The 17,935-nt window shown below is 44.4% G+C and overlaps 1 protein-coding gene across 3 annotated transcripts in view; it reads left to right on the top strand.

Moving 5' to 3' along the window:
* Positions 1-17,935, top strand: part of LOC147901272 (branched-chain-amino-acid aminotransferase-like protein 2) — a 216,258-nt gene that overhangs the window by 85,348 nt on the left and 112,975 nt on the right. For all 3 annotated transcript variants that reach the window (XM_087375482.1, XM_087375483.1, XM_087375485.1), the window contains exon 9: positions 14,043-14,231. In XM_087375482.1, the coding sequence (XP_087231608.1) occupies positions 14,043-14,231 (189 nt within the window). The remainder of the gene's footprint in view (positions 1-14,042; positions 14,232-17,935) is intronic.

The raw sequence follows: 17,935 nt of genomic DNA on the forward strand, positions 1-17,935 counted from the left end.
AGTCTGATCATACATAATCAAATACATCTGGATGTAACAATGAAAAAGAAAAGGACTGGAGCGGAGCGGAATCCTCCGTATGTCATGTCGCCCTGGTTGGTGCATAGCCGATGATGGGACGCTGGCGCCCGTCGAGGGGTTGTGTGCGTCTCGTTCTGGACGAGGCTCGACACAAGACCAGAGCCACTGTGACTCCCGTGGGATGTATCCCGGGTCTAAACAATGACGGGAGATCCCCCAGAGTGATCCGTGTGTCCCCTCGATGTCTTGTGTGTCGTGCTACGGTCGTTGGGTCGGGGTCTCTGTCACGTCTGCGGCTAGAGACTGGACGATCAATGTCACTCGATGGGAAGAACTCTGTGATCCTGCTCTGAGAGGTGTCTGATGATGTGGCCAAGCCTCGTCGCCTAAGTAAGTACTCTCTGTGTCGGACCCCCTCATGAATGAAGGCCACGAGGCATCTCTAATCTGGGTAGGCGAGAAATCTGGAAAGGAGCCTGGAGCTGTCTCTGAAGAGGAAGTGGTAGCGACCTCGGATCTTGTAGTACACTGTGCACCTGAAAATAAAATGCTCCTCCGACTCAACCTCCTGACAATCGCACAATATGCATAAGCGATGCTCCCTAGGAATCCCCTCTGCTTTGCCGTTCTCTATGCGGAGGCGGTGTGATGATACCTGAAACTGTCCGATGGAGATCCGTAGTGAGTGAGGCATATGAAGCTCAATATACCCCGGTGGTGTGATGAATCCCTCCTCCAAAATACAAAGACAGTAATCTCTATAGAAACTGAGTTTCACTGGAAGCTCCCTCGGCTCCAACCAGGTCCTAAAGGTGTGTAGCTGCAGGAGATCCTCTCAAATGACCTGGTTGGTGTGTGGCCCGATCGGGATGGTGGGTGGGAGTACTAGAGGGGCATCTAAATTGTACTGAAAAGGAGGTATCCTATTGATGTGGAACCCTAGTCTCACAAACCATGTGTGAGTCCGTGCATACCAGCATCGCTCGTCTCCCTCTGTTGCCAACCTCATGGAGGAATCGAGAGCCAACCATGGCAACCTCTAACTCCCTGATGTGCAGTCCCCATATGATGTGAGAGAGAGCTGGGTGGGCAGTAGGGCAGCAGGGGCGGGGGGAAAGGGGGGTCTAAATCTAGGAAAGGAGGCTGGGTGGGTGGGTACGGTGGGGGCATTTTGGTGATAGGGAGAGGGGGGGGGGGGAATATGGCAGCATGGGGGGGAAAGGAAATTTGAGAGATGGTGAGGGGAGGGGATGCTGGGGTCGTTGAATAGAGAAGAGGGCCAGGGGGAGGTTGTTTGCAAAGAAGAGGAGGTTTGGAGAGTAAGGGGTTCTAAAGCCTACGGGCTTGTCCAGGGGTCGAAAAAAGAAAGAAAGAAAGAAAGTTTATTGAAGGTCTTGGAAAGACTGAAGGGAAAGGGTGGATCCTCTAAACGGGCATCAACACCCATAACGGATTAAAAAAAGACATAATCATAAATATGCCAATACACAGAGAAATCTCTGAGCTCATGGAGAAGATGGGGGCTGTCAGCACTATGATGATCATCTGAAGTTGGTGGAGAGATCAAGCCCAAGAGGGGGTCGGCGAGAGTGTGGTCACAGAGATAGGAGGCGTTTAAAAACCATCTGAGAGCGTGTGGAAGTGAGATGAAAGAGCAATCTTGATCATAGAGAGGGAATGGAGCATAGATATGATATGATTGGATTAGAGTCCCCTTGAGACCCTTAACGATGAATGGGACTGGACACCACTATCAAATAGATAGTGGCTCTTACATCCAAAATTTCTGAGAAAAACATTCATAGGAAATGATATGCTGCGAATATGTGTCTAGCTAACTGGTGTTCTAGGTCGAGGACTTTGCTGCAGTGCCCGAAAACTTCCTTTAGGTGAGCGCCCAGTTTCTTAGCTGGTAGTTCCAGAAGGGTGTTGAGACTGTTAGCATTGCTGTTGTATTTTCTCCTAATATGCACATATGATTTGCCAATGGAGGACTGTGTGTTCTTCATTTTCTACCTCCACTATGGGGCAGATTTTGCAAGTCTATGCATCCCTTGGTATTCTGGCTCTTGTCCATCTATCCCTTCCCATGACTAAATCGTGAGAGCTGGTCCTTATTCTGCAGATTAATGCTGTTTGAACAGCGATACGTACTCCCGAGGTATTCTTGCATTTCATATTCATCCATCGAGCTGATTTCCCGTTTGTAGAACTCCATTTTTGGTCCTGGGTCTTGCCATAATTTTTGTAGCATTTTCTGCATAACCAAATTTCTGATATCTCCCACATCCTCAGCATATTTGCAGCATATATTCCCCAGAGCTCCATCCATTTGATCCCTTCTTTGTGCCATCCCGTGGTTCTCATGGCCCCCATTATTGCCATGAATGGAATCCTGTTTGCCTCTGCTTTTTCAAGTTTGTTAAGGTAGACCATGTACTGGTATCATCCCTGTCTCTTCAGAATAGGATAAGGATTTTGTACTTTGTTCCTTTAATCCCTGATGAGTAATTGTTTGTGGATTGTCTCTATTCGTTTTGCCAATATGCCCTAATGATTGGGGCACCCATTCAGGGCATCCACAGAGGACCACCGTTTGTAAGACCATACTGTATAGGAATTTTCTCATTTCCCAGCTCCATAAATGTGACTTCCTGCATTTGTTTCAGCCCTCCTGCTATTCTCCTTTCCACAGATTCATTCCGCTTGTTGTTATTCGATCCCTAGGTATTTGTATGATGCTACTACTTCTAGAGGTTTCCCTTCGAATGTGAAGGACATTGGCTTGTTTCGACTCCATCTGGGCACTATGAGAGCTGCAATAGAGGGGGCCCATAATAAGAGGAAAACTATCTACTGCTGTTTCGTGGACTTCAAGGAAGCCTTTGATAGAATATCCTGTAAAAACCTGTGGGAAAGATTAGAAATATGCAACACCCTCAACCACTTAGGGAAGCCATTGTATGAGCAAGTACTACCCAAACTAGCAAGGCCACTTGTAAATGGGCAGATGAGTCAAGATCCAATGATAAGATAATCATAAGCAGCAACATAGGGGGTCTAACGAGGGTGCCTCCTCTCACCAACTCCCTTCGATTTAGAATAATGGATGCGGGTTATGCCATACTTGTGCTCATCTACGCAAATGTTGTAGTTCTCTTTGCGAAAGGCAAGAAGGACATGCAAGTGCACCTGAATGCATTGTGTAAATTCCACAAACACACAGGCATGTAAGTAAACATTGCCAAGGCTACCATTGAGTGTTTGGGACGAAACCCTACTTGGGATGGTTCCCTTATTCATTCGTTGTTCCTCTGCCCACTTGGTGATTTTCTGTTCAAGGATAGTGCCATATAGTTTAGTCAAGAAACTGCTTACCATGGTTGTTTTGTAGTTTTTTACTATCTTATTGTCTCCTCCTTTGTGGATCGGCACTATCCTGCTGAGTTGCCAGGTTTGTCGGGAAGCTCTCTTCCAAATCTGTATATGTTATCGTGGTCAGCATTTCTTTCTCTTTGTCCCGTCCCCATGTTAGTATCTCTACTACTGAGCCTTGTGAGTCCAGATTCTTCCCATTGGCTAACTTCCTCAGGCGTCTCTCCACATCATCTTCTGTGATGATGCCATATGTAGCTTGACGGAGATACTTTGGGTGTGTCTCCCTTCTCCGTCTCCTTCATAGAGTTCCTTCACAAACTGTATCATGTTTTCCCACGTTGCTTTCCCCGCCTAAGATTTGTTTCCCTGTAGCTTTTGGAAAAGTCCTTGTTGGGGGCCAGACTTGTCAGATACAGAGTGGGCCCGTGTGGAGCTACAGGTTCTCGTGCTATCACGGATGATTCGTGGTAAGTCATCTGTTCCTCACGAGATCATTCAGGCTGAGTTTGGGTCACCCCCTTTACAGCTAGATGCTGCATTTCAGGTCATCACATATCTGTACCGAGTTAGGGAATATGGGGATTATACCTCGGGGCGTAGCAGGCTACCATGGATAGCTTTATCCTCTTCTATGGCACTTGCAGCAGGAGGAGATTAGAGGTGTTGGTATGCACGTACAGAGAGATGGTTTGAGCGACTGGGGCTCCACATGGTTAGACTACCTCCCTTCCAGTATAGCATGGATGCTCCGTTCTCTCCCCTCTTATCACACGAGGTCAACCAGGTTATTCGCGAGGATCTACTACAGCTACACACTTTTCGGACCTGGTTGGAACCGAGTGAACTCCCAGTGAAGCTTAGCTTCTACAGAGATCACTTCTTACATATCACAGTGGAGGGTTTCGTTGACCCACCAAAATACACACAGATTCACCTACCCCACTCGATGAGGATCTCTCTTGGGCAGTTCCGGGTCTCTTCACACAGACTTCACATCAAGAGCGGCAGAGCAGAGCAACTACCCAGGGAGCGGCGCATATGCACACTATGTGACATATAGGAGGTTGAGACAGAGGAGCATTTCATCTTCAGGTGTCCTGTGTACTATGAGATCCGAGGACGTTTCCACTACCTCTTCAGAGATAGTTATGGGATTTTAGCCCATTTCCTCTCCTACCCAGACCAGCGGTGTTTGGCAGGTTTCATTCATGAGGCACTTAGACACCGCGAGAGGATACTCCGAGCACGGAGACAGGAGCAGACTTCTTCCTCGGTTGATCCCTCTCAGAGCTCTATCACGGAGTTCTTTCAGCTAGATCACATGGACCCCAACGAGACGAGGCCTCGACATGACCGTGACCCGGAACCCGTGACCCGACAGCTGACGGAGGGTCGACACACAGATCACACTTGGAGACATCCCCTCCTTGTTTAGAGTTGGAGCCCGACCGACGGGGGTCACAGTAGCCCTGGTTAGACGTAGAGCTACGACCAAGAGACGTGCCAGGACCGCACCTCTGAGTGGCCGACAGCACTCTATTGCCGACTTCATGCCTCCACTGCCTCATCCATCCTGATATCTTGCTGTTGCTGGGGATGATGATGATATTGATGATGATGCTGAGATTGATATATAGTCGACCACCGACATCACTATGTTGTACTTAGGACTTAGTACTGCCATTCTGCATTTTTGGCATTTTGCATTTTGCATTGGTATGGACGCTGGTTTAGTAGCTCCACTACCACAACTCATTGTATCAGGATTTTCACAGTCTCATAGACCCATTGGTCTTATGAAGACTTTAATAAACTTTCTTTCTTTCTTTCTTTCTTTCTCTTCTCCTTTTTCTATCTGTGTGTCTATACTCTCTTGCCTTTGTTTGTTTTCGTGCTGTTCCTGACATTTTCCATGATTTATTTGCTGTTTTGCAGTCCTGGTTATACCAGCTGTGGCAAGGCATGCCTATGCTCCTCCCCTTGCTCATTGTAAAACATTTACGGGCTGTTTTCTGCAGTATTTCTATCAAGCATTTGTCCAATCTTAGGCAAGTATGAGTCATCAGGCACTGTGAGATTGCCTTTTCTAGTTCGTTTTTATAAACACGTAGCTTTTAATAATCCACTTTCAGATGGGGGATTGCTGTGCGCTTCTGTTTTTGCAGCTGATCTTGTCTCTTTGATCCTGAGGAAGATTGTTATGTGGTTGGACTCCAGAGTCTCTCCATCAATCTTGAGATATTTCACCATGATTCACATATGGGCTTATGGTTGTGTAGTCATGACACTTGAATGTTGAGGGGTTTCGCATGTGAACCCCCCTCACTGAAATTGCACACTCAGGCCCTTGGCTCTCCCTCCAATCCTTTCCCAGCCTTGCAGAATTAGACAAATTGGGCCTGGAATTTCATTGCATCATTCTTTGGAGACATCCTCATTGATGGATGACAACCTGTCTGTCTTGGGGGAAGCTCTTTCCGTTTCTGTATTTCAAGCATCGTCTGATGCACACCTGCTGGCCACCTGCAACCTCCGTGTCCGCACATTTTACAAGTTTGGTCAGACCTATAGGATCAAGGTGAGGTAAAATTTTCTGTTTGCTCTTTGATAATTTGTATCGAAGAAATGTAGCTCTAGATTTGACATGTATTACTGGCAAATGATGGTTTGATCTTCCTTGGCGAATGGCAATCTTGCCTACTTCCCAAATTGATATGCATCACAGACATTTGAATTCCCATCATATTTAAACCTTGGCAAACCACCAACAGTGTCCTTGCTTTCATAGCTTTCAGCTTTTCAATATTGGCATGCCCTATTCTCTTATGCCACATATCAATGTCTGCTACACTACGATGATTACGTGAAAACATGGCTGATTCAATTTCCGAATGCCTGCATCCAAAGTAAACACTCTTTCTTCTTTTTGACCCTTTGCAATGATCTTGCTTCAATTCTATAAGTTTTCACAAAGCCACCATGCTCATTAAATACACTTGCAGTCCTTGCCCTGCCATTTGTCCAATAGATGCCAAATTCTTTGTAACTGAAGGCACACAACACTCTTGTAACTCTACTTTTGTAACAGAAGGCATACAACACTTTTGACATGGTCTTTTAACTCTACCATCATGCATCCTCAATGGCACATTGCAAACATCAGTAATAGGATGGTGTGTATCATACCATATAATGACAACCCTTGTGACTATCTGCAGGTATCCAGAGCAAGTAGACATTCTCTCACACAACTCAACTGTAACACAATCACACAACCTCAAAGACATATGATCCTCTGAAAAACAGCCCGAATTTCAAATTCTCAATGAGCCCATCCCTCCTAGCTGATGGCGCAACCCACCAAGGAGTTACGACTGCTCAGTCCCTCTCAAAGAAAATGCATGCACAAGTTGACATCTGACGCACGTTCAGCCACCAAGCCAAGACTTCCGTACTCTCTCAAAACACGAGAAGCTGAAAGGCATTATGCTCAGCTCAAGGCAACGCCAAGTGGCACTGGAAATTTGTGTCGATGATGACCATTCTTGTAAATCCATCAACCCGCAACAATCCTCCGTGAGCCTGAAAGCAACGTATGGACGAAAAAGTGACCTTCATCGCTCAGCCCAAAAACCCGCACGGAAAATACTTGCCTTCATGCGTCGACGCTCATGCAACTACAATAGATTTTAAAACATTCTCTCTAGCCCCCGGTCCATTCCCAGAATTTTCCAGCAAATGCAATCCCACGTGTCATCACCAATTCGCCATACATAAGCATGGAAATGGAAATCATGTAGCCACCATGCATGCAACAGGCATGTTGCCTCATTTCCAGCCACGTAATCAGATCTTTTTACCACTCTTCCATTCCCTTCTCAAAGCCTTAGGCCAAGACAATTAAACCTCACTTTAGACCTTAGGCACCACCCCCACACACAAACTTCATGTAGGGCAATTAATGCATCAATGCCCACATTTGACCACACAATCACATGACAACGGATAACAATGTTAGACACACGTCATCCAAAAACACACCACGTGGATTGCAGTGAATCTGTGGAGATCACGATTTGGGGCTGATCCCACTTGCCCTCGCAATCATTCTGCAGAGGAGTCAGTGTGACATTGCCTTTGGGATTGCAGTCAGGCGAGGACTGTTTGGAAAGGGGTTGCTCGGATACTCAGCATTTGTCATACTTCCCCTTTCTTCATGACTTGGGGCTCGGTCGCATGGTTATCCCTTACTGGGCCCGAGGTGTTTTATGAGGGTGAGCCTTCTTCTTGGGCACTCTCGATCCGCCGGCAGGTGATAGAGCCCTTCTCTCTTTAGGATGTACCACTTACTCCCTTCAAAGCTTCACGTGCTTCAGTGGACACCTCTTGGGAGATTTTGGCTAGCATTTCCTCTTAGCACATTTGGAGAGCCAGATGCACAGAGGCCTTCGATGGCACCCAGATACACCCATCACAGGTGTTCACGGGTATTTGGAGTGACACGGTTCACACTTTGATAGCCATATGGGCTAGCATGCAGGGCCCTTCACGGGCAGCCTCTTCTAGGAGGACTGTATTTCTTGGAGTTTGGAGGGATTCTCCCTTTTTCTCGGAGGTTTCTACTGGTTGGAGATGGCACTATCAGCTCCAATCCTTTCTTTTTAGCTGCATCACTATCAACCCCAATCCTTTCTTTTTGGCTCTTGAGCTTTTCATGCATTGCATGGTGTATCCCGTATGAAGCTTGCTCTAACGGTTTTCTTTAATACTTAATAGAAGTCTCTTTTTGTAATTAAAAAAAAAACACACCACGTCACATTGGACACCATGACGCTTTGGAGGACCTGGCACCCTCAGTGCGACTCATCATCTCCCATAGGAGTCCTTGCAAAACATATTTTCATAACTTGGAATATTTACATCAGTTCATAAGCACTTGCAAAAAAGCACCCACTAAAACCAAAAGCCCCTAGCTACACTAGCTATGTACATCTAAGTGTCTACCCCCTATATACATGCAATGCACAAAAGCCTTCTCCATTTTCAAACCTATCACCACTGTCTCATTTGCTTCACTATGTGAAGTCATTCTGCCCATAACATGCTTCATGGCGAATAAATGATATGCACTCTCATCATTTGCTGGATGATGCATAATTTCCATATCGGACTCTTCCATCACGCATGTCTTTTTGTTCTTGTAACAATCTTTCGCCATGTGAATCTTTCCACAATCGTGATAGTCAATCCCATTACTTGCTGTTATTGAGGTTACCGACGACCTCTTCCTTTGGAGAGGGATGTCCCCCCCTGGGGATATGATCCTCTACCACCTCGTGCACCATATGAAGGCTGCTAATTCTATTGTGGCTGTTTATCCATCCAACCATATCTACCTGTACATCCTCTAGATGTAGATCTCCCCTTGCTTCTTGCAGCTCTATGAGAGTAGAATGTCTATCCCTTGCATGCATATTACTATTGGTGGATGTACCAAGTCCAAGCTTCAATTCTTCAACAATGAGCAATGAGACCAACTCAAAATCTGCGGGATTGCCACCTCTAATTGTGATATAGATATCAAATGACTTATACCCTTTTCCAAACCATTCAATGTGATTGCCACAAGATCACTATCATCCATTGGTGCATTTTGTAGAAGCAGGTTGGTTTCCGCGTCCCTTTATATCCTGCACATAATCATGTATCTCTTATTATTCAGAGTTATGCTATGCATCTTTTGCTTCGCTTGAATCTTTCTTGCTATTGTGTCGGTGTCATACAATTTCACCAAAGTATCCCATGCATCCTTGGGATTATTTGCATCCTATATAGGGCATAGCATAGAATCAGTCACACGTATAGAAAAGTATTGTAGTACTTTGTATGTTATTTTCGACCAAGTCTAACGTGATTGGAGTTGTGCTTGAGTCAGAGATTCTCTATAGGAATCCGTGGCTTATGCTTATCAGCCGTCACCAAGCTCCAATAACCTTTTCCTTTCATGAAATTTTGCATGCGGTACTTACATATTTGGAAGCTATTAAGATCAATCTTCACCTACAATTTGCACAGAACCATCTCCCATATTTGCCAAATGCAATGCAAATCGGCTGCTCAAGAGCTTCTCTATGGCATCAAATAAAGTCTGCAACCCTCTGAGCAGTACCTTTCCTAACGAATTGGTATACCTACCAAAAAAACACAATCAACAACAAAGGCATAATCATTACTTCATGCACATTCAAGATCCACCACAATAGCAAGGTGAATAATGCAATCTGTCAATGTACCATTGCAACCACACAAGGCAAACTGCTGCAAATCTCTATTTGTGTGTAATCTGCAACTTACTCCTAGGCACAATCGTCAACCATGCTACCCATAGGAGCTATGGCACTTACAGAAAAATAAAGAGAGAGGATATCTTGGGATCTCTTAAACATAGTTTGTGTGGAGCAGAGAGAGCAGGTCAATTTGCAGCCAGCAACAGCAAATGATGTAGCAGCAGAGAAGAAATCTGCAAGCTGAAAAGCTCCTCCTCATCGAAGTTTCTTAGTGATCATTAAGGAGATGATGATGAGCCATCTTTTTGGCACAGTTCCAATTGTTCTTTCAAGCATGTCAACAGCAACATCGGGTTTCACAGCTAGCTATTTCATAGGTGAGAGGATTGATGCTCTACCTTCAGCTCCGCATTCTTGTTTCTTCAAGGGGATAAGGTTGTTGGTGAGGCCAGCTGGATCATTATAGCAGAAGCACGTATTCAAGCACTGGAGCTTGACTATATATGTGAGCAAAAATTTGAGAAGCAGGTCTGTTTTGTGGCAGCAGCCAGAATCTTATTGTGGGTGGATATAGGTCTTGGAAACTCGGATGTTTGATTACTGTCAGCTATGGAGAACCTGCTGTTCCTTCTGCTTCAGATGCATTCACATTTACTCTAGACATAAAACTGACCGTGACGAACTCCTGTATCAAGCCACGGTCTTTAGAGTTTGTGTGGGCCTGTTCATTGGATGCTTTGTTTTTTGTTCATTTCCTCATTTGCAGACTCTGGTCTTCTTGCCACACGGTCGTTGAATCCTCAATAGCGGTAGCTTTGGCTGTGGTTGCCTTTCTATTAGTGGCATGGGCTGCTATACGTCTAGATTATGGGTGACTAACTCTTCAATAATTCAGCTGCTTCCTTGATGTGGGTGGCTTTCTTCATGGCTTTGGTACATGTTCAAAGATCCAAGAATTCAGTTTTCATTTTATTGCAAATGACACATACAAGGTCCTAAAACCACAATGGGAAAAACCCTTGTTTCAATCCCGACTGAACAACTTCATACCGGGACACCTTATAAGATAAGGTTTACACACACACCCCTTTCACCTTTCATTGGTATGGCCTCTTATTGTACACACACCCCTACTTCTAATGCACACCATACAAGTGGCACACTGACACTACATCAAGGAACTTCTAATGCACAACCCTTTCACCTTTCATTGATATGGCCTCTTATTGTACACACACCCCTACTTATAATGCACACCATACAAGTGGCACACTGACACTACATCAAGGAACTTTGGTATCTCAATAAAACCTTGGCTTCAACTCCATGATCAAATCTTACTTATGGTTGAAGTTGTACGTCAAAGTCTACTACCCTCACTGGAAGAATGGAAGATCTTACTTGCTCTTCTTTGCCCATACCTTATCCTGTTGAGTTATTCCCTTTTCCTTAGAACTAGGTTAGATCTCCTTCATGGTGCCTCCGATCACAATTCGATAATGTGAAGGCATGCTCTGACCATCTTTGGAATTGTCGCCTTTGGAAACCGATATGGACCTTGACAATGTTCCTTTAGTCACTCTTCCTGAGCTAGAGAGGTGAGTCGCTAGCGAAAGAAGCAGTTTGTCTTTGGTGTCGAGTTGTCATCATCAGGGATGTCATCTTTGGTTTGTGACCTTGTCAATACTCCTAGCACCACCCCAATCATGTGAGGATTGTCTATCTCCACTACTTCTACTACCTCAACCATGCTTACTTGAGTTGTGTTTTTCTCTACGCCATTGGGACAGCCTCTATTGTAATGGATGTAGGTGTTACGCCGTGTCCAAGATGGTGGTCCCTTCGAATATCTTGTGTACATTCTTAATAGCGGCCATACACCCCACATCTGTAGCACATCATCGGTCTTTGAAGGTTTGGGCCTCTTCATAATCATCCTCGATACCCACCTTATCTACCCCATGGTTGCAGTTGGTAGGGTGAATTGTATGCCTAAGGGTAATAGTAAGGACTCATGGTAGGAGTAGGTGTTGGAGCTTGGAGTAGAGAGGGATTGGGTAGAAGTGTGGTGGATGAGCGAGGGGAGTTGGTAAGGCTTTGATGATTTCGTAGGAGGTAGTGCCCATTTTCGCTCTTTGGAGAGTCGCCAATACAATTTCTCCCGTTGAAATGTTTGGTAGGAGTTTTCTCAAACCCTTAAGAAATGTACACATAGAAGTGTCATGTCTGTGAATCTCATAGAATGTGCAGCAGGAAGTAGAAGCTGACACCTTACATTTCGAAGTGCATTCTGAGTGATCGTGCACTTAGTGAACCACAAACCACATTACAATTGAGTTTAAAAGATAAAGACTCTTCAACCTTTGATTTCTCTTTTAATCATTTCTTGATTTGGTTTAACTACTCCTTAATGCATTGCCATTCTGAAGATCCACCCCTACTAGAGACCCCGAAAATGGTGCTCTTGGTAGATCAAAGCTGAGTTGTAACCTCTCCAACTTTACCGCTTCCTTCAAAAAATCATGGAGAGTGGCATGCTTAGGCAACTTATCAATCAATCTTGTTGCAATAGGGAAGGGCAAGGCTCTCAAGAATCAGCCCTTCATGATGGTGGCATTAGGAGGTGTTCATATCTTAGCAACTAGGATCTTCATGCGGGTGCATAACTCAACGATGCTCTCCCCTTGCTTCATCATGATGGTGCACAATTATGTGCTCAAACTTCTCTAGCTTGAAAGTCCTTAAAAATCATTCTTTAAATCTGGTCAGATTTGGAAATGTTCATGCGAGAATTGATTGTATTAGACATATGCGGGGTCCTCCAACGAGGAAGGCAAGATGTGTAGGAAGATTCACCATTCTCTTTGCCTTGCACGCTGTGAGAAACTTCCTCACATGTGCTTCCACATCCTAGCCCTTAAATGGTACCACCACCAACTGAGATTACATTCGGGAGGTTCCGACAGTTCCAAGAGCACAACTTTCCATGGTAGTTCAGACAGGTCTTCACAAAAGCCATGGAAAACAAGGAAGAGCTCCTCTCATGCTGCTATTATCCAAGTTCTATGTGAAGAAAGAGAACGATTAGTCATGGATTAAGTTTCTTGAGTCTAGATTCAAGAGGGCAGTGAGGTATGGTCCACAATGAGCCAGCATCATATTAGTTTACACAGTGATCCACCTAACAAGCCAACGTCTTGCAATGATTTCGATTGTTTAGAGAGCATCTTCAATGCAGTGGACATTGAAACAAGGGGAACAATAGTTATTGCTTTCATTGAAGAAACACAAAGAAGATAATGTTGGACTATATAGAAGACGAGGATGCAAAGATGCTGACTCCAAGGTTAAAAGCGACCAATAACTTGCCTAAATTAGAAAACTCAGATGGGGATCTAGGCTAGAAGAGAAACCTATCATGTGGTGGAAAGGCAATAAGGCAGCAGGAAAAGGAAGGGGAGACCCTTGGAGGGCTGTGAGCCAAGTTGAGGACAGAAAAGATCTAGGGCTTCCACAATTAGCTGGATGGGAAGGGATGGGGCCTTGAGGACAGCCTCAAGACAGTCTTGGGCGGAGAATCACAATGCATGGTTTGGTGAAGAATCCATGGAATGAACAAGGCAAGAAGGACACCAACGGGGTAAAATAAAACAACAAATGGGAGGGAGAAGAAGCAGCTGAAGGGCAGAAGAATCTGCCCACCTGAGCAACAAGGGCTAGCTGAGAACGCAGAGGAAGGAAGGAGGGCAAGAAGAAGAGGCAAAGGGGAGGGCAGGAGAGAAGGGGGTGGGAGGGAGCTCAGGGCATTCTGTTGGGCTTGGAGCTAATGTCTCTTATGCAAGGCTCGCCAAGGGCAAGATGGAAGCTCTATGACTTTTTGTTACGGATAATCGCTTGATAGCCTCTGCCCTTGCTGTGTGAACAGCAACATATTTTATCTTCTTCATGAATGGGACTATGTAGAGCATCTCTTCCTCATTTTGTCACAAACTTTTACATCTCGATTCTGAAATTGTCATTGATATCAGTGACATCTTCACAGGAAGCATGGTAAAGTGATGGTGAGCATTTTATGCTCTTCCATGAGATTTTTCGTACACTTCTTGAGATCATGTTGAAGTTGTTGTCAATGATATGAACAACACTATAGATATCAGGTGGTGAACGCATAGACACTGGTGTACTTTCATGTGTGACAAGTCAAGCCCGTTGTTGAGGCTTTGAAATTTCATGTATGTTGTCATTATTGTCATCCTAGACCTTAAATGAGCATTTAAAATCTGGTCTTCTATAGTTTATCTTAATGCATGGTTCAGACATGCAATATGCTTTATGACTGTTTTCTATGTATTACAGGCCTTCCCTCTTGCTCTATATGATTCCCTGGAAGAATGTCTACCATTCTACAATATGCTTAAGCGCCATGCTTTAAAGCCAGCTCAGTCTGTACAGGGGTGCCCTTCCAGTCCACTTCTTCCTGTTGCAGCAAATGAAAAAATTCTTGTGTGGGTGGGTGATCAAATTGTTCCGCGTGAAGATGCCAAGGTATATCCTAAAATACAAGTGTTTGGACGTTTTGCTATTCTGTGGGTTTTTTCAATTGCCTTACTTTCAGTTTTAACATTTTGCCCCTTTGAAGCACTTGATCTTTAGGAAATTTATTTTTTGCGAACACTATGGTTCCCCAGGGTATTCAGGCTTACAGTTTCTGAATGTCCAAACCGTATTACATGATTATTAAGATACCGCTGGATGTATGCACCTCATCGAGTCAATTTCAATTCTCTCAAAAATAGTTAAGATACTGCTGGATGTATGCACCTCATTCAGTCAATTTCAATTCTCCCAAAAATCCATTGGTTAGGTTCAGCATGTGTTTGTTGTTGTAATCAGTGCCCATCTGTCTTGAGTGTGCTGTCTAAGACTAAAAGGTTGTCATGATCCCCTTATGTCTTCTTTTCTTTTTGGCAAAAAGGTGAACTTCTATTAAGCATGATAAAAAAACATGGAAATGGGAAGAATCCTAAGGGAAAGAAAAGGTCTAATAAATCAATTAGAGAAAAGGTGAGGCTGCCATAACCAATCGGCGGGAGAGTGGAAGTGGAGGGCCCTGTGGCAGTGTAAGTGAAAAATAAGTGATGGTCATACTCTCATGAAGGCCACTTTCATGCACGTGAGGAGCCTTGAGTTCTGCTCCAAGTTGAATGTGTGTATCGTATCCTGTCAGATCATTGAGATGACTGAGAAGTGAATCTACGGCCTCTATGCGTGTGGATCACCAAACCTGCCAATTTGAAATCTGGCGCGATGATCTCCCAAGCCAAGTCTATGGTGGGAACCTAGCACATCTATTTTTTATTTTTTATTCCATAAAAGAGACTTCTATTAAGTCTGAATGAAACTCCAAGAGCAAAGCTCAAGGGAGAAGCACATCATGTGAGGCATGAGAAAATAAAGAAGCACATCATGTGAGGCATGAGAAAATAAAATCCCAAATACGGTAAAATTAGGCTCTCTAAAAGAGCTAGAAAATACACAAGGTTAAGGCTGATAGCTCCACCTCGACCTTGTGGGGGCTCCTAGAAGAATGGGAAGCCGCTCCTCTCTCTCCAGAAAACATTCCTCCTAGTAGAGGCTACTTGTAAAGACCCCTGCATGGTCCCCCAAATTGCTACCAAAGTACAAACCGTGTCTATCCAGATACTAGCCAATGTGAGTGCGGGGTGGACCTGGGAACCATCCAAAGACTCTGAACATCTCAATCTCCAAAGATGCCACACTGATATGCTTGCCAAAGTCTCCCATGAAGTATCGACAAATGCATGTGCAAGTCTGTACAGAGAGTCAGGAACACCATGTAGAGAACACGACTCACCCAAATAGCGTCAAATCGACAAAGCCCAAAAAGAGTCATGTCTCTCGTAGAACACGTGGGACCCCGAAAGAGAGAGCCATGCTACTGAGCCCCAGGTCATGATGAAAGGAGAGTGCATAAAGGTGCTTAGTAATCTAGTGATCCCTTTCCAAATGATCTTTGCTTGTTTGCAGTCCCATAATCAATGCTGAATAGACTTATCAACAAAGAAGCAATGAGGACATGTGGAATCTGCCCTAAACCTCAGCCTCCACTGGTTCCCTACAATCGCTCCATGAATAGAAAGCAGAAAGAAAATAGAAATTCTATATTCCTAAGGGATTTCCAAATTCTCCTCCAAAAGGGATTTTGCAGATAAGAAGAAATCTGAATTTCTCCCAAGGAGGGGCTCCAGTGGGCTTCTAGCCTCTAAGGAGCTGGAATGTCTTGGCATTATCAACAGTGTATCGAAAGAAGGGGAGGCTCTTCTCTTGATGCTTTGCATGAATCCGTTCCCACTCCCCAGGGTCCTGCTGCAAATACTTCATGGGGACATCTCCATAGAGCCAAAGCCTCCATGAGCCCAAGGGAATGTGAATTGGGTTAGGGTCTAGGTAGCATTTTGGTTCCAAAAAACTCTATTCCACATGACCTACAACCCTGACAGGCTGAAATGCAATCTGTATAAGAATATCATCCGTCCGTAGATCTATATAGCCTCCTCCCAAAGTGAACATCTTCCCAGAGTGAACATCAAAGACCGAGGCATCCCCATCAGATCCTTGTAGTCCCACAATCTGAAGTGGGATCCTTGAACTCAAGAAGGCTACTAGCCACGTGTCCCTAGAGTGAAACTTGTCACTTGGCGAACCCAATCCAAGGACATGGCTGCATCAATTTGTTGGATTCTCCTTGCACTTCCTTTGAGGTGAGATACTACTTGGACTTTGTGATCATCTGAAAGGCATTTGAAGATCCTCCAAGAATCTACAGAGGACGCAAGACCTCTCTCTCACTAAGACCACCGCATGTAGTGAGAGGTACCTAGTGGTCTGCCATGCTAATCAAGTATGCAATCATTACACATGATTGGCTACCTATCAATCTCTCACCGAGAGGAAGGGGAAACTCTTCGAAGAGTATTCTTGAAGTTGGTCCAAGCTTTCAGGATAGCAGTCATAAGAGGGGAGGAAAGAACCTTGAGATGGGTTGATGTAAAGATCCATCTGGTACAATCATTCCAATCTCCATCAATGGAAGGAGTGCAGGACTGTATTTATCTAATGAAGTCATCTTTCCAAGGTTTCTACCCTGGCAAGAGTCCTCTGACCAGCACCTTGCATGATAAAGCTGTGCTCTATAAATTTGGATCTCTATATATTGAGGCCACCTTCCCATTTGGGTAGAATTAGAGTCTCCCAAGCCACCGTGGCTTTGGTGTATGCAGAACCATGTAGACCAAATCCAAATAAAATAATAGTCTTTTAAGCTGGTGATGCAATTCCTAGAATTGCACCAACAAGAAAAGATAAACCAAGTCGTGGCCAGCAAAACTTGTTTGACCACCACTATCCTAGAAGTAAGGTCAAGTTTGGCTGAGCTCCAAAAGAGAAGCTTCCTCTTTATACTCTCCAGCACAAGGGCAAATTGTTGCGATAGAGAGATACCCAATGCTGACCGGGTAGCCCAAGTACCTAACAAAAATACCCCTTTCGATGCAAGTAAAACTAAAATCATCCCCTCAAGCAAGAGTGTCCTCATCACTAATCCAAAATCCATTGGATTTGTTCCAATTAATGGGTGCATCTGTTGCCATATAAAACAAATCCAAGGCTAATATGAAGGATTTGAGGTTCTATGTGGTGGCATTAAAAAAAAGTAGTATCATCAGTCAGCTCATTATCCAAATGCTCCTGATCTTGTATAAGTGGAAGTCTCAGCCCAATAATGTCTGCCTAGGATCTAAAAAATTTGCTCATTGCTTCAGCCACAAATAAATACAAGAAAGGGGCAAGAGAGCATTCCTGACACTCTGATCTGGAAATCTGAAATGTCTCTCCTTTCTTCTCCGATAAGCATCGGGCTGTGGATTGATCAATATAAGGGGAAGCCCCTCTATCCATGCATCTGAGAATCCAAATCTTGTAAGGGTACCTTTCAAAAAACTCTAATCTACTTTGTCATATGCCTTTTCAAAATCCAAGAGTAGAATCGCAAGGCGCCGACCACTCTGCATAGCCCAATTCGAAGCTTCCCAAAAGAGAAAATAGTATAAAAAATGCTTCTGCCATGTAGGAAGCTAGTCTGCGTATCGTGAATAAGATCAGGAAGAATGGGCTGCAAATGCAGACTGATTGCTTTGGCAAAAATGTTGTAAATTGTTCCCAATAAAGTG

The sequence above is a fragment of the Dipteris shenzhenensis genome, chromosome 6 (assembly GCF_047967505.1).
Source record: "Dipteris shenzhenensis isolate YYH24624 ecotype China chromosome 6, Dip_SZ_1.0, whole genome shotgun sequence".
NCBI classification, from domain to species: Eukaryota; Viridiplantae; Streptophyta; class Polypodiopsida; order Gleicheniales; family Dipteridaceae; genus Dipteris; species Dipteris shenzhenensis.